The sequence below is a fragment of the Aphanomyces astaci genome (genome assembly GCF_000520075.1).
Source record: "Aphanomyces astaci strain APO3 unplaced genomic scaffold supercont1.29, whole genome shotgun sequence".
Taxonomy (NCBI): domain Eukaryota; phylum Oomycota; class Saprolegniomycetes; order Saprolegniales; family Verrucalvaceae; genus Aphanomyces; species Aphanomyces astaci.
In genome coordinates this window covers 401,287-415,316 of record NW_009798292.1, presented here as the reverse complement: position 1 = coordinate 415,316, position 14,030 = coordinate 401,287, and the positions used below count along the sequence as shown (strand labels likewise).

At 46.1% G+C, this 14,030-nt stretch overlaps 3 protein-coding genes across 3 annotated transcripts in view; 1 reads left to right on the top strand and 2 right to left on the bottom strand.

The window, feature by feature from the left end:
* Positions 1 to 6,519: 6,519 nt before the first annotated feature.
* On the top strand, positions 6,520 to 7,688 carry H257_10634 (hypothetical protein). The gene has a single exon (XM_009837234.1). It carries the CDS (start codon positions 6,634 to 6,636, stop codon positions 7,540 to 7,542), a length of 909 nt encoding a protein of 302 aa, XP_009835536.1. The 5' UTR covers positions 6,520 to 6,633; the 3' UTR covers positions 7,543 to 7,688.
* Positions 7,689 to 11,593: 3,905 nt separating this feature from the next.
* On the bottom strand, positions 11,594 to 12,298 carry H257_10633 (hypothetical protein). The gene has a single exon (XM_009837233.1). It carries the CDS (start codon positions 12,269 to 12,271, stop codon positions 11,657 to 11,659), a length of 615 nt encoding a protein of 204 aa, XP_009835535.1. The 5' UTR covers positions 12,272 to 12,298; the 3' UTR covers positions 11,594 to 11,656.
* Positions 12,299 to 13,140: 842 nt separating this feature from the next.
* The window catches only part of H257_10632 (hypothetical protein), a gene marked incomplete at both ends in the record, with an annotated part of 1,194 nt that continues 304 nt past the window's right edge, over positions 13,141 to 14,030 (bottom strand). The window contains one exon of the mRNA XM_009837232.1: positions 13,141 to 14,022. Within this exon, the coding sequence (XP_009835534.1) occupies positions 13,141 to 14,022 (882 nt within the window). The remainder of the gene's footprint in view (positions 14,023 to 14,030) is intronic.

Sequence of the window (14,030 nt, the reverse complement as noted above, 5' to 3'; positions counted from 1 at the left end):
GGGTGCGAACTTCACCACTGACGAGGACTGCCAGCTAGTTTGTTCGTGGTTGAACATATCCCAAGATGAGTCTAAAGGGAGCGGGCATAAGGCCGAGCAGTTTTGGGCCCGCGTGGGGCCGACTATTGCACCTATTGCGATCCGGACTGCCATCGCACAGTACGATCCGTAGCTACTTGGTGGAGCAACATACTTGAGTAATGCAATAAGTTTGTTGGGTGGTCATTATGGTCTCTTTTAACGTGCGGTCTTGGCCCCGGTGTTTGGTGTGGTCCGTTACTCATGCTTAGCATCTCCCAAGCGTCGTCCATGTCCTCGTCCATGCCTCGATGGTATTGCACAAGGTTGACGCCAAGCCTCCATATCCGGAAGTGACAGTTATGCGGATTTTATACCGTTTTACCATTGGGGTTGCGCAAAAGTAAAATACAGTGACGGTAAACGTCAAAATACCGTCTGATTATACCGTCGCACCATTGGGGATGCCCTAATCTACTGGTTGAGAATTAGATCGTTATAGTAGAGTACAAAATAGACACTGTACTACGTAATATTTGAGAACCCCTGACCTCCATGGCAACGATTGCAAGGGTGTAATCGATGAGATGTACTCATTGGCACACAAGGATGCAAGAAGCTCAACCTGATATGCGATCATGCAGCGCACGATGCTCAAGGGCTTGTACGGTAAAGCATATCCCCATGTGATTCTCGACCACTTTCCACCTTACCTATTCAGCCACATAGTTGGATTTGGGATTAAAATGGAATAACGTGATGTCGAGGTAGCCATTGACCCAGGCAGCGACACGCTCGTGTTGAGAGGAAGAGGTACAAATTATGTAGCTGACAGGCACCCCGCTATGTCTTGGAAGACGGTAACTTCCAGAGCGAAGAATACAAAATTAGGGGGTTGTCCACAGGGACGAAGGAGGGGTGTGGGGTGTATCTAGGAAATAGGAACGATTTCCAGAAAAATGTTCGGATACGGTATGGGAATAACTGTAGTCTTCACAAGCATTGATGAACACACCAAACTACATCCAGGCCATAGGTTCATGGCCGTTCCCGAATGTTCCACGTAACTGTAAAGTTGGCAAGAGAAGTTCCACATATGATAGAATCCCATCCCCTAAAATATAAAATCTCCGAAGGGCTTAGCTAATCTAAGTTTGGATTATGGACAGGGAGAAGAATCTCCTATGAAAACGGCTTCAGACTGCGTTCACAGGTACAACAAGCGCATACGGTACCGATACCACGCGTGGTCAAAGCCCCGACAGCTGGGGGAAGGGTGTTTTGAATGAAGGAGGTACACGATGGATGGTCTCTATACCAGAATATACCACGGGGCTCCTGTCCTGGACATCTTCGCCTCGAACCTATCCCCCTCATCAAGACAATAGACTGCTACTTTGGCCTCCAATTCTACCCCGTAACCACCCAGGAGCGCCCGATTTACATCGAATGCTCGTTCCGCAAAGTTATGCACATCCCCTCGATTAAAGAGCCGGTGAGGACAAAGTACGCTCGATAAGCTTGCAATATATACAGCTTGGAATCCGCCGTCCTTTTAACTAGGGAATGTGTCGCCGCTTGAGATTGCTACAAGGGCGAATTTCAACTTGACGACAATCGTTCGAAATCCCTACTCCTAATCGCACTGAATCAACTCGCTAACCCGCTAGTACAGTAAGACTGAACACGAATATTCACAAGGACTGGCTGTACATATCTACAAGCTACGGGGGGCCAGTGCCGCGGCGGACTTGTGTGGAGCAGCTGATTTGTCGGCACTACCTAGTACCAGTTACTGCGGTAGTACTGTACTCCAGTAATTGATTTCACCTGAATATAACGGTGTATCTGTCGCACTGGTTTCGTGAAATTGAAGGCAGTGTGCCCGAGTAGACTCCGAATCTGGCAGTAGTCTGTTGACATTATTTGGCAAGGTCATACGGACTGCGTGCCGGCATTCTTATTGGATATTCAAATTCTTTCAAACTCGACTGAAAGTCGTATGATAGTTGGGAGTTTGCTACAACCATACGATTGTAACGTTACCCTTTTTTTATTGGTTCTATTTTTTATATAGAAGCTTTTCTTATAGTTATTTCAGAAATTCGAACCCACGAATTATTTAACATGTAAAATAACTAGGTAGGTCCTGTCCTGAGGGAATAGGTGATACATATCCCACATCTGTCACACAAACGCACCACTCTTTGTCCTCCTTTAAATAATGCACATCGATGACAACAAAAAACACTCCCCCGCCCTCCCAGTGGTTTTATCACGGTTACCATTCGGGGGTCACCTTTAAGTCATACTGCAAAACTTGAGACGCACGGTCCATCGATGAATATGTGGCCTTGCATTCACCACAGGAACACGACGACTCATCCAAAAGTACACTATTGCCTTTTGTAGGGCCAGGGCTACCACATGGGAACATGTCTTCGCCGTAGAACGCAAGAAACTACAAGGGGTGCCCTGTGATTTTCGCCCATACAGTACTGCTGTAGTAGCTCGTTAGACGTTTTACATCTTTCGAGTACTAGTACATACGAACAAACAAGTCTCCACGGCACGACACATGTAATCATAACGTTAGCGCTTATCGTTCATAGTATTCTCAGTCCAAAATGAGTGGAAGCATATTCCAACAAGAAACGACAGAGAGAATACAGATACCGGTAGCAAGTACTACAGTCCAAGGCTCAAATTGCAAATCCCATTACCTCTTGCTGGTCATTGCGTTTGGCAATAAAGGTCGCGCTGGTACATTTGTAGCTGTATGTTGCTGCTCTTGCTTGGGTTGGTTGACACTATACAGTACTATGTAGTAAGCTTACTACCCGTAGTACCCGTAGTACAGTATAGTAGAGTTGACATGAGGCTTCCCACAGACGAGGAAAGCAGAATATCATTTCGTGGTAAGCTTATATTGAACCCACAGTGAACAGTATGAGCAATTCCCCGATTAGAATAATCCCACTGTTATATTGCGATTCGATACAAATTTCCAGACCCTGTCCAATCGAATGTCGCACTACTAACCTCACATTGAACCCGCCGCGACATTTGATTGGATATTATGAAATTTCTTATCGCTGATTGGTTAACATATTCATTCTGTTTTCCATGTCTTTTCTGCGGATTACTTGGTAGCCAATCAAATGACGCGACGATGTTGCAGTGAAGGTTCATAAATTGAGGCAGAATTGGGGAAATTAACAATACCGACTCGAAATACTGCGGTCAATGAGGGAATTATGCCATCCGGATACACTTTACTGGCCCATAACCCTGTAACCTGGGACTCCGTCATTCCCCCGGTGAGTAGATATAATGCTAAATCCCCGGGGTTAAGTGCATCTCAGTGGTTAGCTAACCATTGAAACCCCTATTAGTACATGAGGTGAGGTGGTCAGATACAGAGTATAAAATCCCATATACTTGAATAAATGATAAGTTCTGAGAAAAGAAACAGTGGAGCTGTTTTACTGTTACATGATAATGGGGAATTGTACTGTACAGTATCCAAAAACAGCCTTTGGTATAAACTACTCCATATTGTGGGTTCTACTGTAACGTGGCCGACCATTGATGTGCCGATTGTCCATTGATGTGCCGACTTATTCATCCAATCAAACCCGAAATCGATTTTTATTGGACACAATGCAACCTCTAGACAAATGATACCTGTATAAATTCATGCTACGAACCCTACATTTGTGTTTAAAAGTACTTCTATGTACTTCTATACATGATACCTTGTTCGAATGGTATAAACCTTTATAAAATGGTAATCGTATGTTGTTGAAATAGGTTGAAACTTTCGTTTTCAATACATAACTCAAGTATAAAGATCGGCACATCAATGGTCGCCCTGTGTAAAGTACTCAACTTCAAAAATTAATTGTCAATCCTAAACTGTTTAAATCGATATACTTTGAACTCATTAGAAAGAGCTCAACATTATCCATCCAAAAATGTATGTATCAAGGGAGGATTCCAAAAAACAACTGAAATATTCGAAAATAGAAATGGAGAAAAATCGGCACATCAATGGTCCACCACGTTACTCGAAATTTCCATGCGCGATTGATCAATAATCAATGGGGCGGATCCTTCAATCAACCGAAACCTCTATAATTGAATCCTTTATATATATATAGTGGTTCCATGCTTTCATATGCAATCCGCCGTGGACGTCACCACCACCGATAAGTTCAAGGCTGCTACGCCACATCACACTCCCATGGAGAGCAATCGCATGCGCGTCTCCCCATTACCCCGAGTACAAAGATGAAGCAGTTGTGCTCCTCGTGTCTCATCTCTGTTGATAGACTTCACCTACTTGCCTATTTTACGTGTGAACCTTGTTCTACGGCAGACGTTAGCAAGATGTTTGCATGAGAAACCGAGGCTGTATTAGTCACGGCGGAGTGAAAACGGATGGCATTGTACACATGCTGCCGTGTTGCCGCCACTCCCGATCGTTGCTGTGAGACCTTTCACATTCCTGAATTGTCATTGAGATATACTGTATGATTAGCTAATATTCGATATTTATGACGAATCAAAACGTGGTGTCGATTTGTTGGCGGTTCTAATAATGGGCCAAACCGACCCAAACGTGAAAATTTCAGCGGAATTCATAATACCAGTACTGTACATACTGGTACTGAGCAAGATAATGACCTAGAATAGCCTTGATCGAGTAAACTACTACTTCGTAGTACTTTTTTACAAGCAGTTTCATGCCGAAGCTGCTTCGATGAACTGCAATTTGAATCGATTTTGTCATGGTTCGACACTGGTCATAATACCCATGTATAATGCAGAAAAAGCATGAGGAATCGTTGTAACGTACTGTCCAAATCCTCGACTAGTACAGTAGTACAGTTTCTGTTCTAAGAAAGCATCTGGAAACACTGTTTCTTTTGCTCGATTGTATGGGCTTTATATCCTCTGACACTTTACTCCTACTTGGAGATAGTACAGTACCCCTGGGGATTTAACATTGTACACCGGGGGTTGGACGGAGTTCCAAGTCACAGTGCTGCGGGCTAGAAAATGTATCTGAATGTCATACAGTACTTTCCTCGTTGAAACAGTACGTACTGTTATTATCGGGAATTGTTCGAAATGGTGCAGTGGTGCAGACGTTTCACGACAAGCAATGAGTTAGAGAAGTCGAGCTTGGATGGCGGCGAGTGCAATCTGAAGCCCCAACGGTGACTTGAGCAAGGGCACGTTGAGGTGGACGAGCGATGTCAATCAGTTCGTCAAACAAGACCTACTGTTGATCGTTCTTTGAGCCATTGGCCACCGTACCATCCAAGCACTGAAGTGAGTATCGTTAGTACAGTATTTCTGTAATTCCCCGATTAACAGTAACGTTAACGCAGCTCCACTGAGTCTTTTCTCAGAAACTGTCATTTATATGGAATTTAGTAAACTCTGACCCCGGGGATTTAGCATTATACTCGTATCTATCTACTCATCGGGGGTAGGACGGAGTAGGGCATATACCGGTAGTACGGGATAGTAAAATGCATTCGAATGACATGATTCCCTCATTGAAACTGTATTTCGAGACATTACAACAGTAGGACATCTTTATTGGGGAATTGCTCCGACAATATGGGTGCGGGCATTTGTGCTATTAATAGTAACGCGCGATAACGTAAATGTGTAAAATTTGGAGTTGAACACAGAATGCTCTGACTAACGTCATTCATAACACCGAAGCGTCCAATTAATTCATGATGTCCAGAATCCCCCAAAACCCGAAGCGTACGAGCTAGGTTTCCCCTGGGTACTGTATGATAGTCAATCGAGGTAGCTTGCCTAGCGTTAACAGTTAACGTGATGCTGACTTCAAAATCCATTTCATTTACAATGATCTCTAATGCACGTTTACATCGTGATTAAACAATTCCCATCCCGATCCAAGGGGGGACACATCAAGTCACACTTCATGGGGGGATGGATTTACACCACACATCTCTCGCACGACACGACGCTGTTATACAGAAGTGTATGTAGCATTGGTGGTACTGTACTGTACATTGGTACAGTCTGCTGCATGGAATACTACGTATAATAGAGGCACACGACCTTTGGACTTTCCACCCCTGTGTCGATTAGCATCCACTGTCCCCCTTCCAGCTATACGATGGAATAAGCATTCCCACAAGCCCAACTCTGAATGTGGGGGTGCAGCGTTCTATGGCGTTCCAATTCGTTAGTTTGTTCGCCGACACGATGTTGACGAGATTTCGTTGACTGGAGCAATCTTCATATGGTTTCTTCTTACCAAGTAGTACTACGGTAGTAGTAGGTACACTACATTCCACGTTTTGGTCGTGGAATCCTTATTCCACGACCACACACCAGCTGGAATTAAATGCGTGCCTATGAGAAGGTCGCTCTCTACGCGCAGCAGGGACATCTGGTGACACCAACTGGATTGTAATCGTCACGGTGCTGGCACTTTTGTACTTGCCCCAAATCCGCAAATATCGCAGAATATAATATCCGTGTGGGTGCGAGTTGGTGTCGTCATGTTAGTGGCATTTTTCAATTGTACTTGTACTGTACGTGTCAAATAACACTTGGAGGATGCCCCCAAGCCATGCCCTCGTACATCACACGACCTCCCACTGGAACGACCCGATTCCGTTTTCCCTGCCTACTGACATCCGTGCGTTGGAATCGATATTGGAAGACCCAGATCTAATGCGGTTCCTTAAGGACCAGGACATGCATGCGCTCCCTCACGCCCCCACAGCATCCCCAGCAACATTGCCCCACCCACCTCTCCACCATCACAATACGTACTTTGCAGCCCCAACCCCATTTCCATCGTCCTATTGCTTTCCCCTATCGGTCCAACGATCCATGAGCGGCTCTAGCCACAGCACGGTCGACACGGACGAAGACGAGGACTACACGACGAACAGCTCTAGGCGAAAACCATGTGCGTTCGCCGGCTGCGGTCGCAACGTCCGGTCCAAAGGGTTTTGCAAGTCCCACGGCGGCGGCAAGCAATGCATGATGACTGAGTGCCAAAAAGAAGCCCAGAACGGCAACTACTGCATTGGCCACGGCGGCGGCAAGTGCTGCAAAGTCTACAACTGCTCGAACGCAGCGCAATCCCAGGGGCTGTGCAAGGCGCACGGAGGCGGTGCTAGGTGCAAATACGACCACTGCGATCGCAGCAGCCAAGGCGGCGGGTTCTGCCGGTCCCATGGCGGCGGCAAGCGATGCGTCGAGGCAGGCTGCACCAAAGGAGCCCAGCGAGGCAACAAGTGTGCCAAGCATGGTGGGTGTCGAACGTGCACCGTGGACGACTGCGTCCGGACCGACAGGGGAGGGGGACTGTGTGAGCTCCACCGAAAAGACAAGCTGTGTGTGGCCCACGGTTGCAAACGACTGCGGAAAAGCATGAACATGTGTACCCCCCACGTCCGGGAGTGGCGAGTGTCGTCGTCGCAGCAGCAGATCGGGAACAAGGCTGAGCCGCGGTAACCGTCCCAAAAAAGCACATGGACAACGTCTCTGTGTTTTTGGTGACTAACTACTTTATAACTAATATGAGAAGATGGTGAAACGACGATGGGCATGTCAGAGTATTCGCCGTCAACATCCATCACGTCGTTTCAATGTGATGCAACGTTATTTACATGAACATGGTTCACATATACTAGCGGTAGTTCAGTGTAGTACCAGGCACTAACGTTATGAGTAGTCCATGTCGTCAGAGTAACTCAACTACAGTACAGTATGTACCGCTCCAAAGACCCACACGCGCAACCTCAACATTTTTGTCTTAGAAAGGCGACGCAATACTGTATATATCTACTACTTACCCTGAAGTATGCAATTCTATATACGAAGTACTACGTAGTATAACGTTATCATGGATTTGCTGACGTTAGAATCTTGCAAGTTTGACCTCACAGCAATCTACAAACACGTCATCTAAAAACTTCCTACTAGTATGGTGCAAGTCACCTAAAGAATACAAATAAATGCCTTGACTTTCGACAGCTACTAGTATTCCAACTTTGTATTGATATTACATTGTATTTAGGAAAATATACCGTAATAACGATAGAACTGGACCCAACAGAAGCTACAGTTCAGATTTTCGATTGGTGAAAAATTGATCGAGTAATAGAATTTAAACCAACCAGCCTTTTTGTACGGAGATATATGGAACCAGGTACAAGTATATCTTGGTCTTTGTATTATGCACTTATCCGTACGAACGTTTTCGTTGTATCCGGATTATTCACAATGCTTAACCTAATTACCAGGTAAAACACGTAACTAATAATGATTTAACGTCAACATTTCGTGGGTTTAACTGAAAGAACCGAGGCGTTTAATAGTAAAACGTCTCCTCCTGAGGATGGCCGATCTGTAGTCTTTAGATGACTTCCAACGTAAAATACCGCTAGGTTAAATATCTATTTCTGGACCAATTCAGAGGCGTAGGAGGCCAATCGTGAGGTGACAACGTCCAGTTGAATCTGAGACGTAGAATTTCTTCACCACATTGAGATCTGTCGATTCTACATCTCAATTTGCTGAAATTTTGACTAACGTAAAAAACCAGTTTACTGTTAAGACAATTTAACAATTTAACCAATTTAGGATAACTTTGTATTGCCCAATCACACCTCGTTATTTGTTATTTGTTCGAGTCAAAACCTCTGTCATATAATGCTGACCATTCGGTCACGTGAATGACATGCAAAAACAGCGTAGAAGCCATCGATAACAGTCATTCAAGATTGGGTTTGAAGTACCCTAGTCGACACGGACCACATGGGTTGGATCTGAGGTTTTGTCGAGTGTTAAACTCAGTGGAAACATAAATATAACTCTATAAAACAATGCCCTTGTATAAATTTTATGAAACTTGTTGTAATCGCTTACCCTAAACACATAACTTCAATGCTCCAACACATGCATACTTTAATATAAAAAAGTGATCCTAAATTGATTATCAAAATGTGAGTACAAATGCTTACGAGCAGAAAGTAACAAATTTATCTGTGAAGTTCGTCGTCTAAACTGATAATTCGATTATGAACTGAAAGCGGAGCGTCTTGTCTATTGGAATCACTATTCAAAACTCAAATATCGTAACGGACTCAAAAGTTATGTCCTTTCTACTACAGAAGATTCCCATGCATGATGTAGCCCGAACGTTGGAGGATTGAGGCGACGACGGATGTACCTCCACGGATAAAAACACGTCGATGCTATCGCGATCTCGCATGAGGATACTTCCAAAAAAGTTATCTTAATATTTTATAAATTGTTTTTTTACGTTAATGAATACTAGTACTAGTATGAAATAGACGACAGAAATTTTTGTGAAAAGTTGGTACTAGTAGTTTATAGATGATGTGCACCATACGAGAAGGCGCGATAACGTTATATATATACTGTACGTATACTGGCAGTCAACATTATAAGCTTACACGAGCCAATTACTGCCAGCCACACACACTATTAAGTGCAGGGCACCTTAGAAAGTGTGTTATACTTGCAACGCAGGAGCAGTACTGCAATGAATACTAGCCGCGTGAAAATTGTCGACCCATAGTACATGCAGTCTAAATCTACACAAGATTATACTCAACGAACAGGGCGTGTTGGTCGGAGCCAAATCGGGGGGCAGGTTGCCTTTAAAATTTGGTCGGGAATGTTATGAAATCACTACTGAAATTGGTGCACTGTTGCTGCATCGTGTGGTAACTTAATGCATCAAGGAACATGTTGTTACACTGTGCGACGATAGATCGACATGGGTGGGCATCTGTCGCAAGTCTTCAACGACGATCATCCCGTCACAGCTTACTTCTTGCATGAAGACGCATGTCTTCCCCATGGGGGGGGATGTACACCCCCGACTTCAGTACCGCAGCAGCTTTATACAGTTAAGAACAGTACCACCGTACTAGTACAGTGCCGGTAGACGACAAACGATAGAGGGTCAGCTCGTCATGACGAACAAATCATGAGACGATGGGCTGCCGCAAATTTCACGACATCGTCGCACGACAACAAGTTTGCGCGATATTTGTGGCGCCAGGCCAGGGTGCACGTACATTACCCAGTGTCCGACGTCTAAGGTCGTTGACACATCATGCGCTTACTTGTATTTTGATTGTCTCATTACCACAACTGCCCTGTGACTCTGGGTAGAACATGTAAGTAGTACATCGTTGCGAAGCGTTTGCCGTTTAGACTGTACGAAAAACAAGACGGATCACTCGACGCTCCCCCCCTCAAGTAGGATTTTTATCCGTCACTCGAAGAAAGCAGTCCCTGCCAAGTCCACATATATTGCTGTTTGTCACCACGAAATGGTTGAATTCAGGGGCGGACTGTGGCAACCCGATTTCTTTCGAGCGAAACGAGTATACCACTGTGGTACCATAACGTTAGATAAAAAAGAGTGCATCAAATCGCATCCAACACGTGGGATTTTGTGCGCCATCAGTATTTACAGTAACGTTAGCAATTAATGCATTCAGTGTCAATCCCGGAATAATCTTGTATGTATACACAATGGGGGAAAGGCTATGGCTTGAGGATATATACCGAATCCATTGAAGTCGTTGTCTGAAATGAATTACGCGCAACATGCAGTGAATTAACACGTCTAACATGATTGTATCAACCCACCGCCGGATCTTGCAATGCCAACAAGACATGTACTGTAGCTCACCGGGATGTCGTTTCATAAATATATGTCAGTCCCTTCAATTCACATGTCAGCAACAGTCACGAAATCACACTGTAAACATGGTTCGGTTGACTGTTGTACCCATCGAAAGGTCTGCGTGCATATTAATATGAACGGACTTGACTATGTCAAGGATGACGGTGGTTGGTGTGACGATACAAGTGCAAAGTGATGTTTCCATTCGAAACAGCGAAGTCACGATCACGTACAGAGATCTACAGTACTACTGGTAGTCAGGTGTCGAACTTTGACAAGTCACAACCGTTGCACAATGTGACGACGTGCACATTTGAAACGTTGTCTGGGCAGACCAGTCGTGGATCTGGGCTGCACAACGCTGCCGAATCGTAAATCAGTAACCCCTAGTCTCATTCATTGCGTTGTACGATGATTCTCTAAAGCGCGGGAGAATTAGATTAACGTTATCATCAAATTATACAAGGTACAGTACGTACACCCTCTGTCTGTAACGTTAGTTTATGGTTCCTACGTTATACTACAGTCTGTACCTGTCCAAATCCTTCCTACTATTCATAGTACCGGTATGGACACCTGCTTGGGTTTTCTCTCGACAAGTACATGCTAACGTGAAAAGTAGTCAACTCTGTAAGCCGTAGCAAAAGGCAACCACGCAACAACTTGCCCCTCCTACTCGCCCCGTACCGGTATGTGCCACATATAACATTCATGCTTGGATTTGGCTCGACATTGGACTCCTTGGTGGCGAGGCAGACGCCCTCGGAGTCGAAAGGAGAAATCTTCGTCGTCTTACTCTGAGCAACTGGTGTTAGTTTGAACTGCCCACGACACACAACAAGGGCGAAACTACATGTCACAAGTACATCCTACACACACATTGTAAACCGCGTTAGGGTTTTACATCAAGCGGCGCGGCAGCGAACTGATGAACCCCTCCTTAACGCTTTCATCGGCGATGGCAACAACGACGGGACGGCGATTCGACAAGGTCGAGCGAATAAACGTGACGGCGTTGTCATGTCCGTTTTCGATGGCTCGGGCCATGGCATGCTCGTAATTCCATTCGCAAGTTGGGTTAGCATTGAGGAGAGCCCTCAGCACACTCACGTGGCCATGTGCAGCAGCCCAAACCAGTGCATTGGGTGAGAAAACTGGTCGATGGGTGAGCAGAAATTCTACAACGTCGGCATGTCCGCGTTGAGCGGCACGGTCGATGGCGTCGACGGTACACCCTTCGGATCGGTGTTGGTGGAGAAATGCGACAACATCCAAGTGACCGTTCGCAGCGGCCCAGTCCATAGCTTTGGTGGTGCACGGCCGATCTTGCAGTTGCTGCACTAAATGCAAGTCCCCTTGTCGACAGGCTATGTCGAGCGCGGTGGCACGAAGGCCAACTCGTGGCATATGCTGGCATGACTCGAGGAAGAGACGAAGTACATACGACACGCCTGGTGAGAAGGCCAGCACTTGGTAGAGGAGGTCTGGCGTCGTGAAGACGGCCGTGACGGACATGTCGGTTGTTTTTGTGCTGGCAAAAAGGGTGAGGTTTGATTGGCAAGTGCAAAGGCGGCCGCTTCAACTACGATGCCATTGGCCGAAAAGTAACCAATCCAATGCCACCATGACGATCTTTGCCGGGTGACCCGATTGGACAATTAATTGTACGCACGCGGCGGTTCATTCAAAGTTTACGACGGTGACGATCAAGCGATTGAATTGCAGTGAGTGTACTGTATTGGATGACGGCGCTGCAATGTGTACATGGTTTCCCAAAACGTTATAGCTCCGGATCTTTGCAGTAGAAAAGCAGGTTGAAGTGGGGCGGTCGAGCTTTTATCGCACGCACACAGATTCATATCAGTTGTTTGGACCAACATTTGATTCGCAAGTGAACTGTCTTACGTGCAAATTCAAAATTGCCCAATTTGTCCAATCAGATACCGTGAAATCACTAACTGTAAAACTGGAGCGACATGGAGAATGAATCGATACAACCAAATCCACAGTGACGTTACGGTTCAACAAGACTCGGCAGAAGCATTGAGCCAATCGGATTGCAGTAAACCATAATCATCATTTAATGTTAATTAGTGTGATTACAATCACCACAACACAACACTTAGAACAAAGAATCCATCGATACATTTGGCGATTTAGCACAAAAGTCCAAATTTTGGGTAAAAAAACAATAACATACTTCTAAAAACAGAGCATGTTTTAACTCACATCGTACTACTGTATTAAAAAGGTTACTATTAATAGTACTAGTAGCACATTCTAGCAATGGTTAGAATCAAACAATACCACTACCATAGCATGTCCCATGCGGTTCCAACCACCACTACACCGTGCCACGTCGGTCGTGCTATGTGTGTACTCGTCTACGCCTTGTCCAGGCGGGCGTTAAACGTGTGCTTGTTGCTAGCATACCGATCGCCTTCGACTGATGTGGCGGCGGCGGCAATGGTAGTCACTTCGTCTTGCGTGAGGGTGAACGTCACTGCATGCGCGTTTTCGACAATGCGGGTAGAGGACTTGGTGCCCGGGATGGGGAAGACGTCGGGGCCTTGGGCATGCACCCAGGCCAGGGCCAGCTGGGCCGGCGTGCAGTGCTTGGCCGCTGCGAGGTCAAAGAACTTAGCGACTTTGGCTTTGCTTTGGACCAACTTGTCGCCACTATACCGAGGCAGCTTGCGGCGACTGTCGTCTCCGTCAAGCTTGTCGAAAGTGTCGATTGCGGTTAAGAATCCGCGGCAGAGAGGCGAGTAGGCCACGATGCCGACGCCCAATTCACGGGCGACCGGGACGACGAGCGCTTCCAAGTCGCGGGACTGCAGGGACCACTCCATTTGGATGGCAGAGATGGGGTGGATAGCGTGCGCTCGGCGGAGTTCGCTGGGGGTGCACTCGGACAGCCCAATGTACTTGATCTTGCCCTCCTCCACGAGTGACTTGAGCACGCGAATGGTGTCTTCGATAGGCGTCTCAGGATCCATGCGATGCATGTAATACAAGTCGATGTAGTCGACGTCCAGGCGGGCTAGCGAGTCGGCGAGCTGCGATCGAATCACGGCTTCGGACCCGTTGACAGTAGTCAACCCATCCGGGGCGCGAACTACCCCAAACTTGGTCGCAATCACAAACTTGTCGCGGCCGTGCTGCTTGATTGCCTTGCCCACCAGCTCTTCGTTGGTAAAGTTGCCGCCGCCACCAGCGCCAAACGACTGGTAGATCCACGCCGTGTCCAGAAAGTTAATGCCGAGCTCGAGAC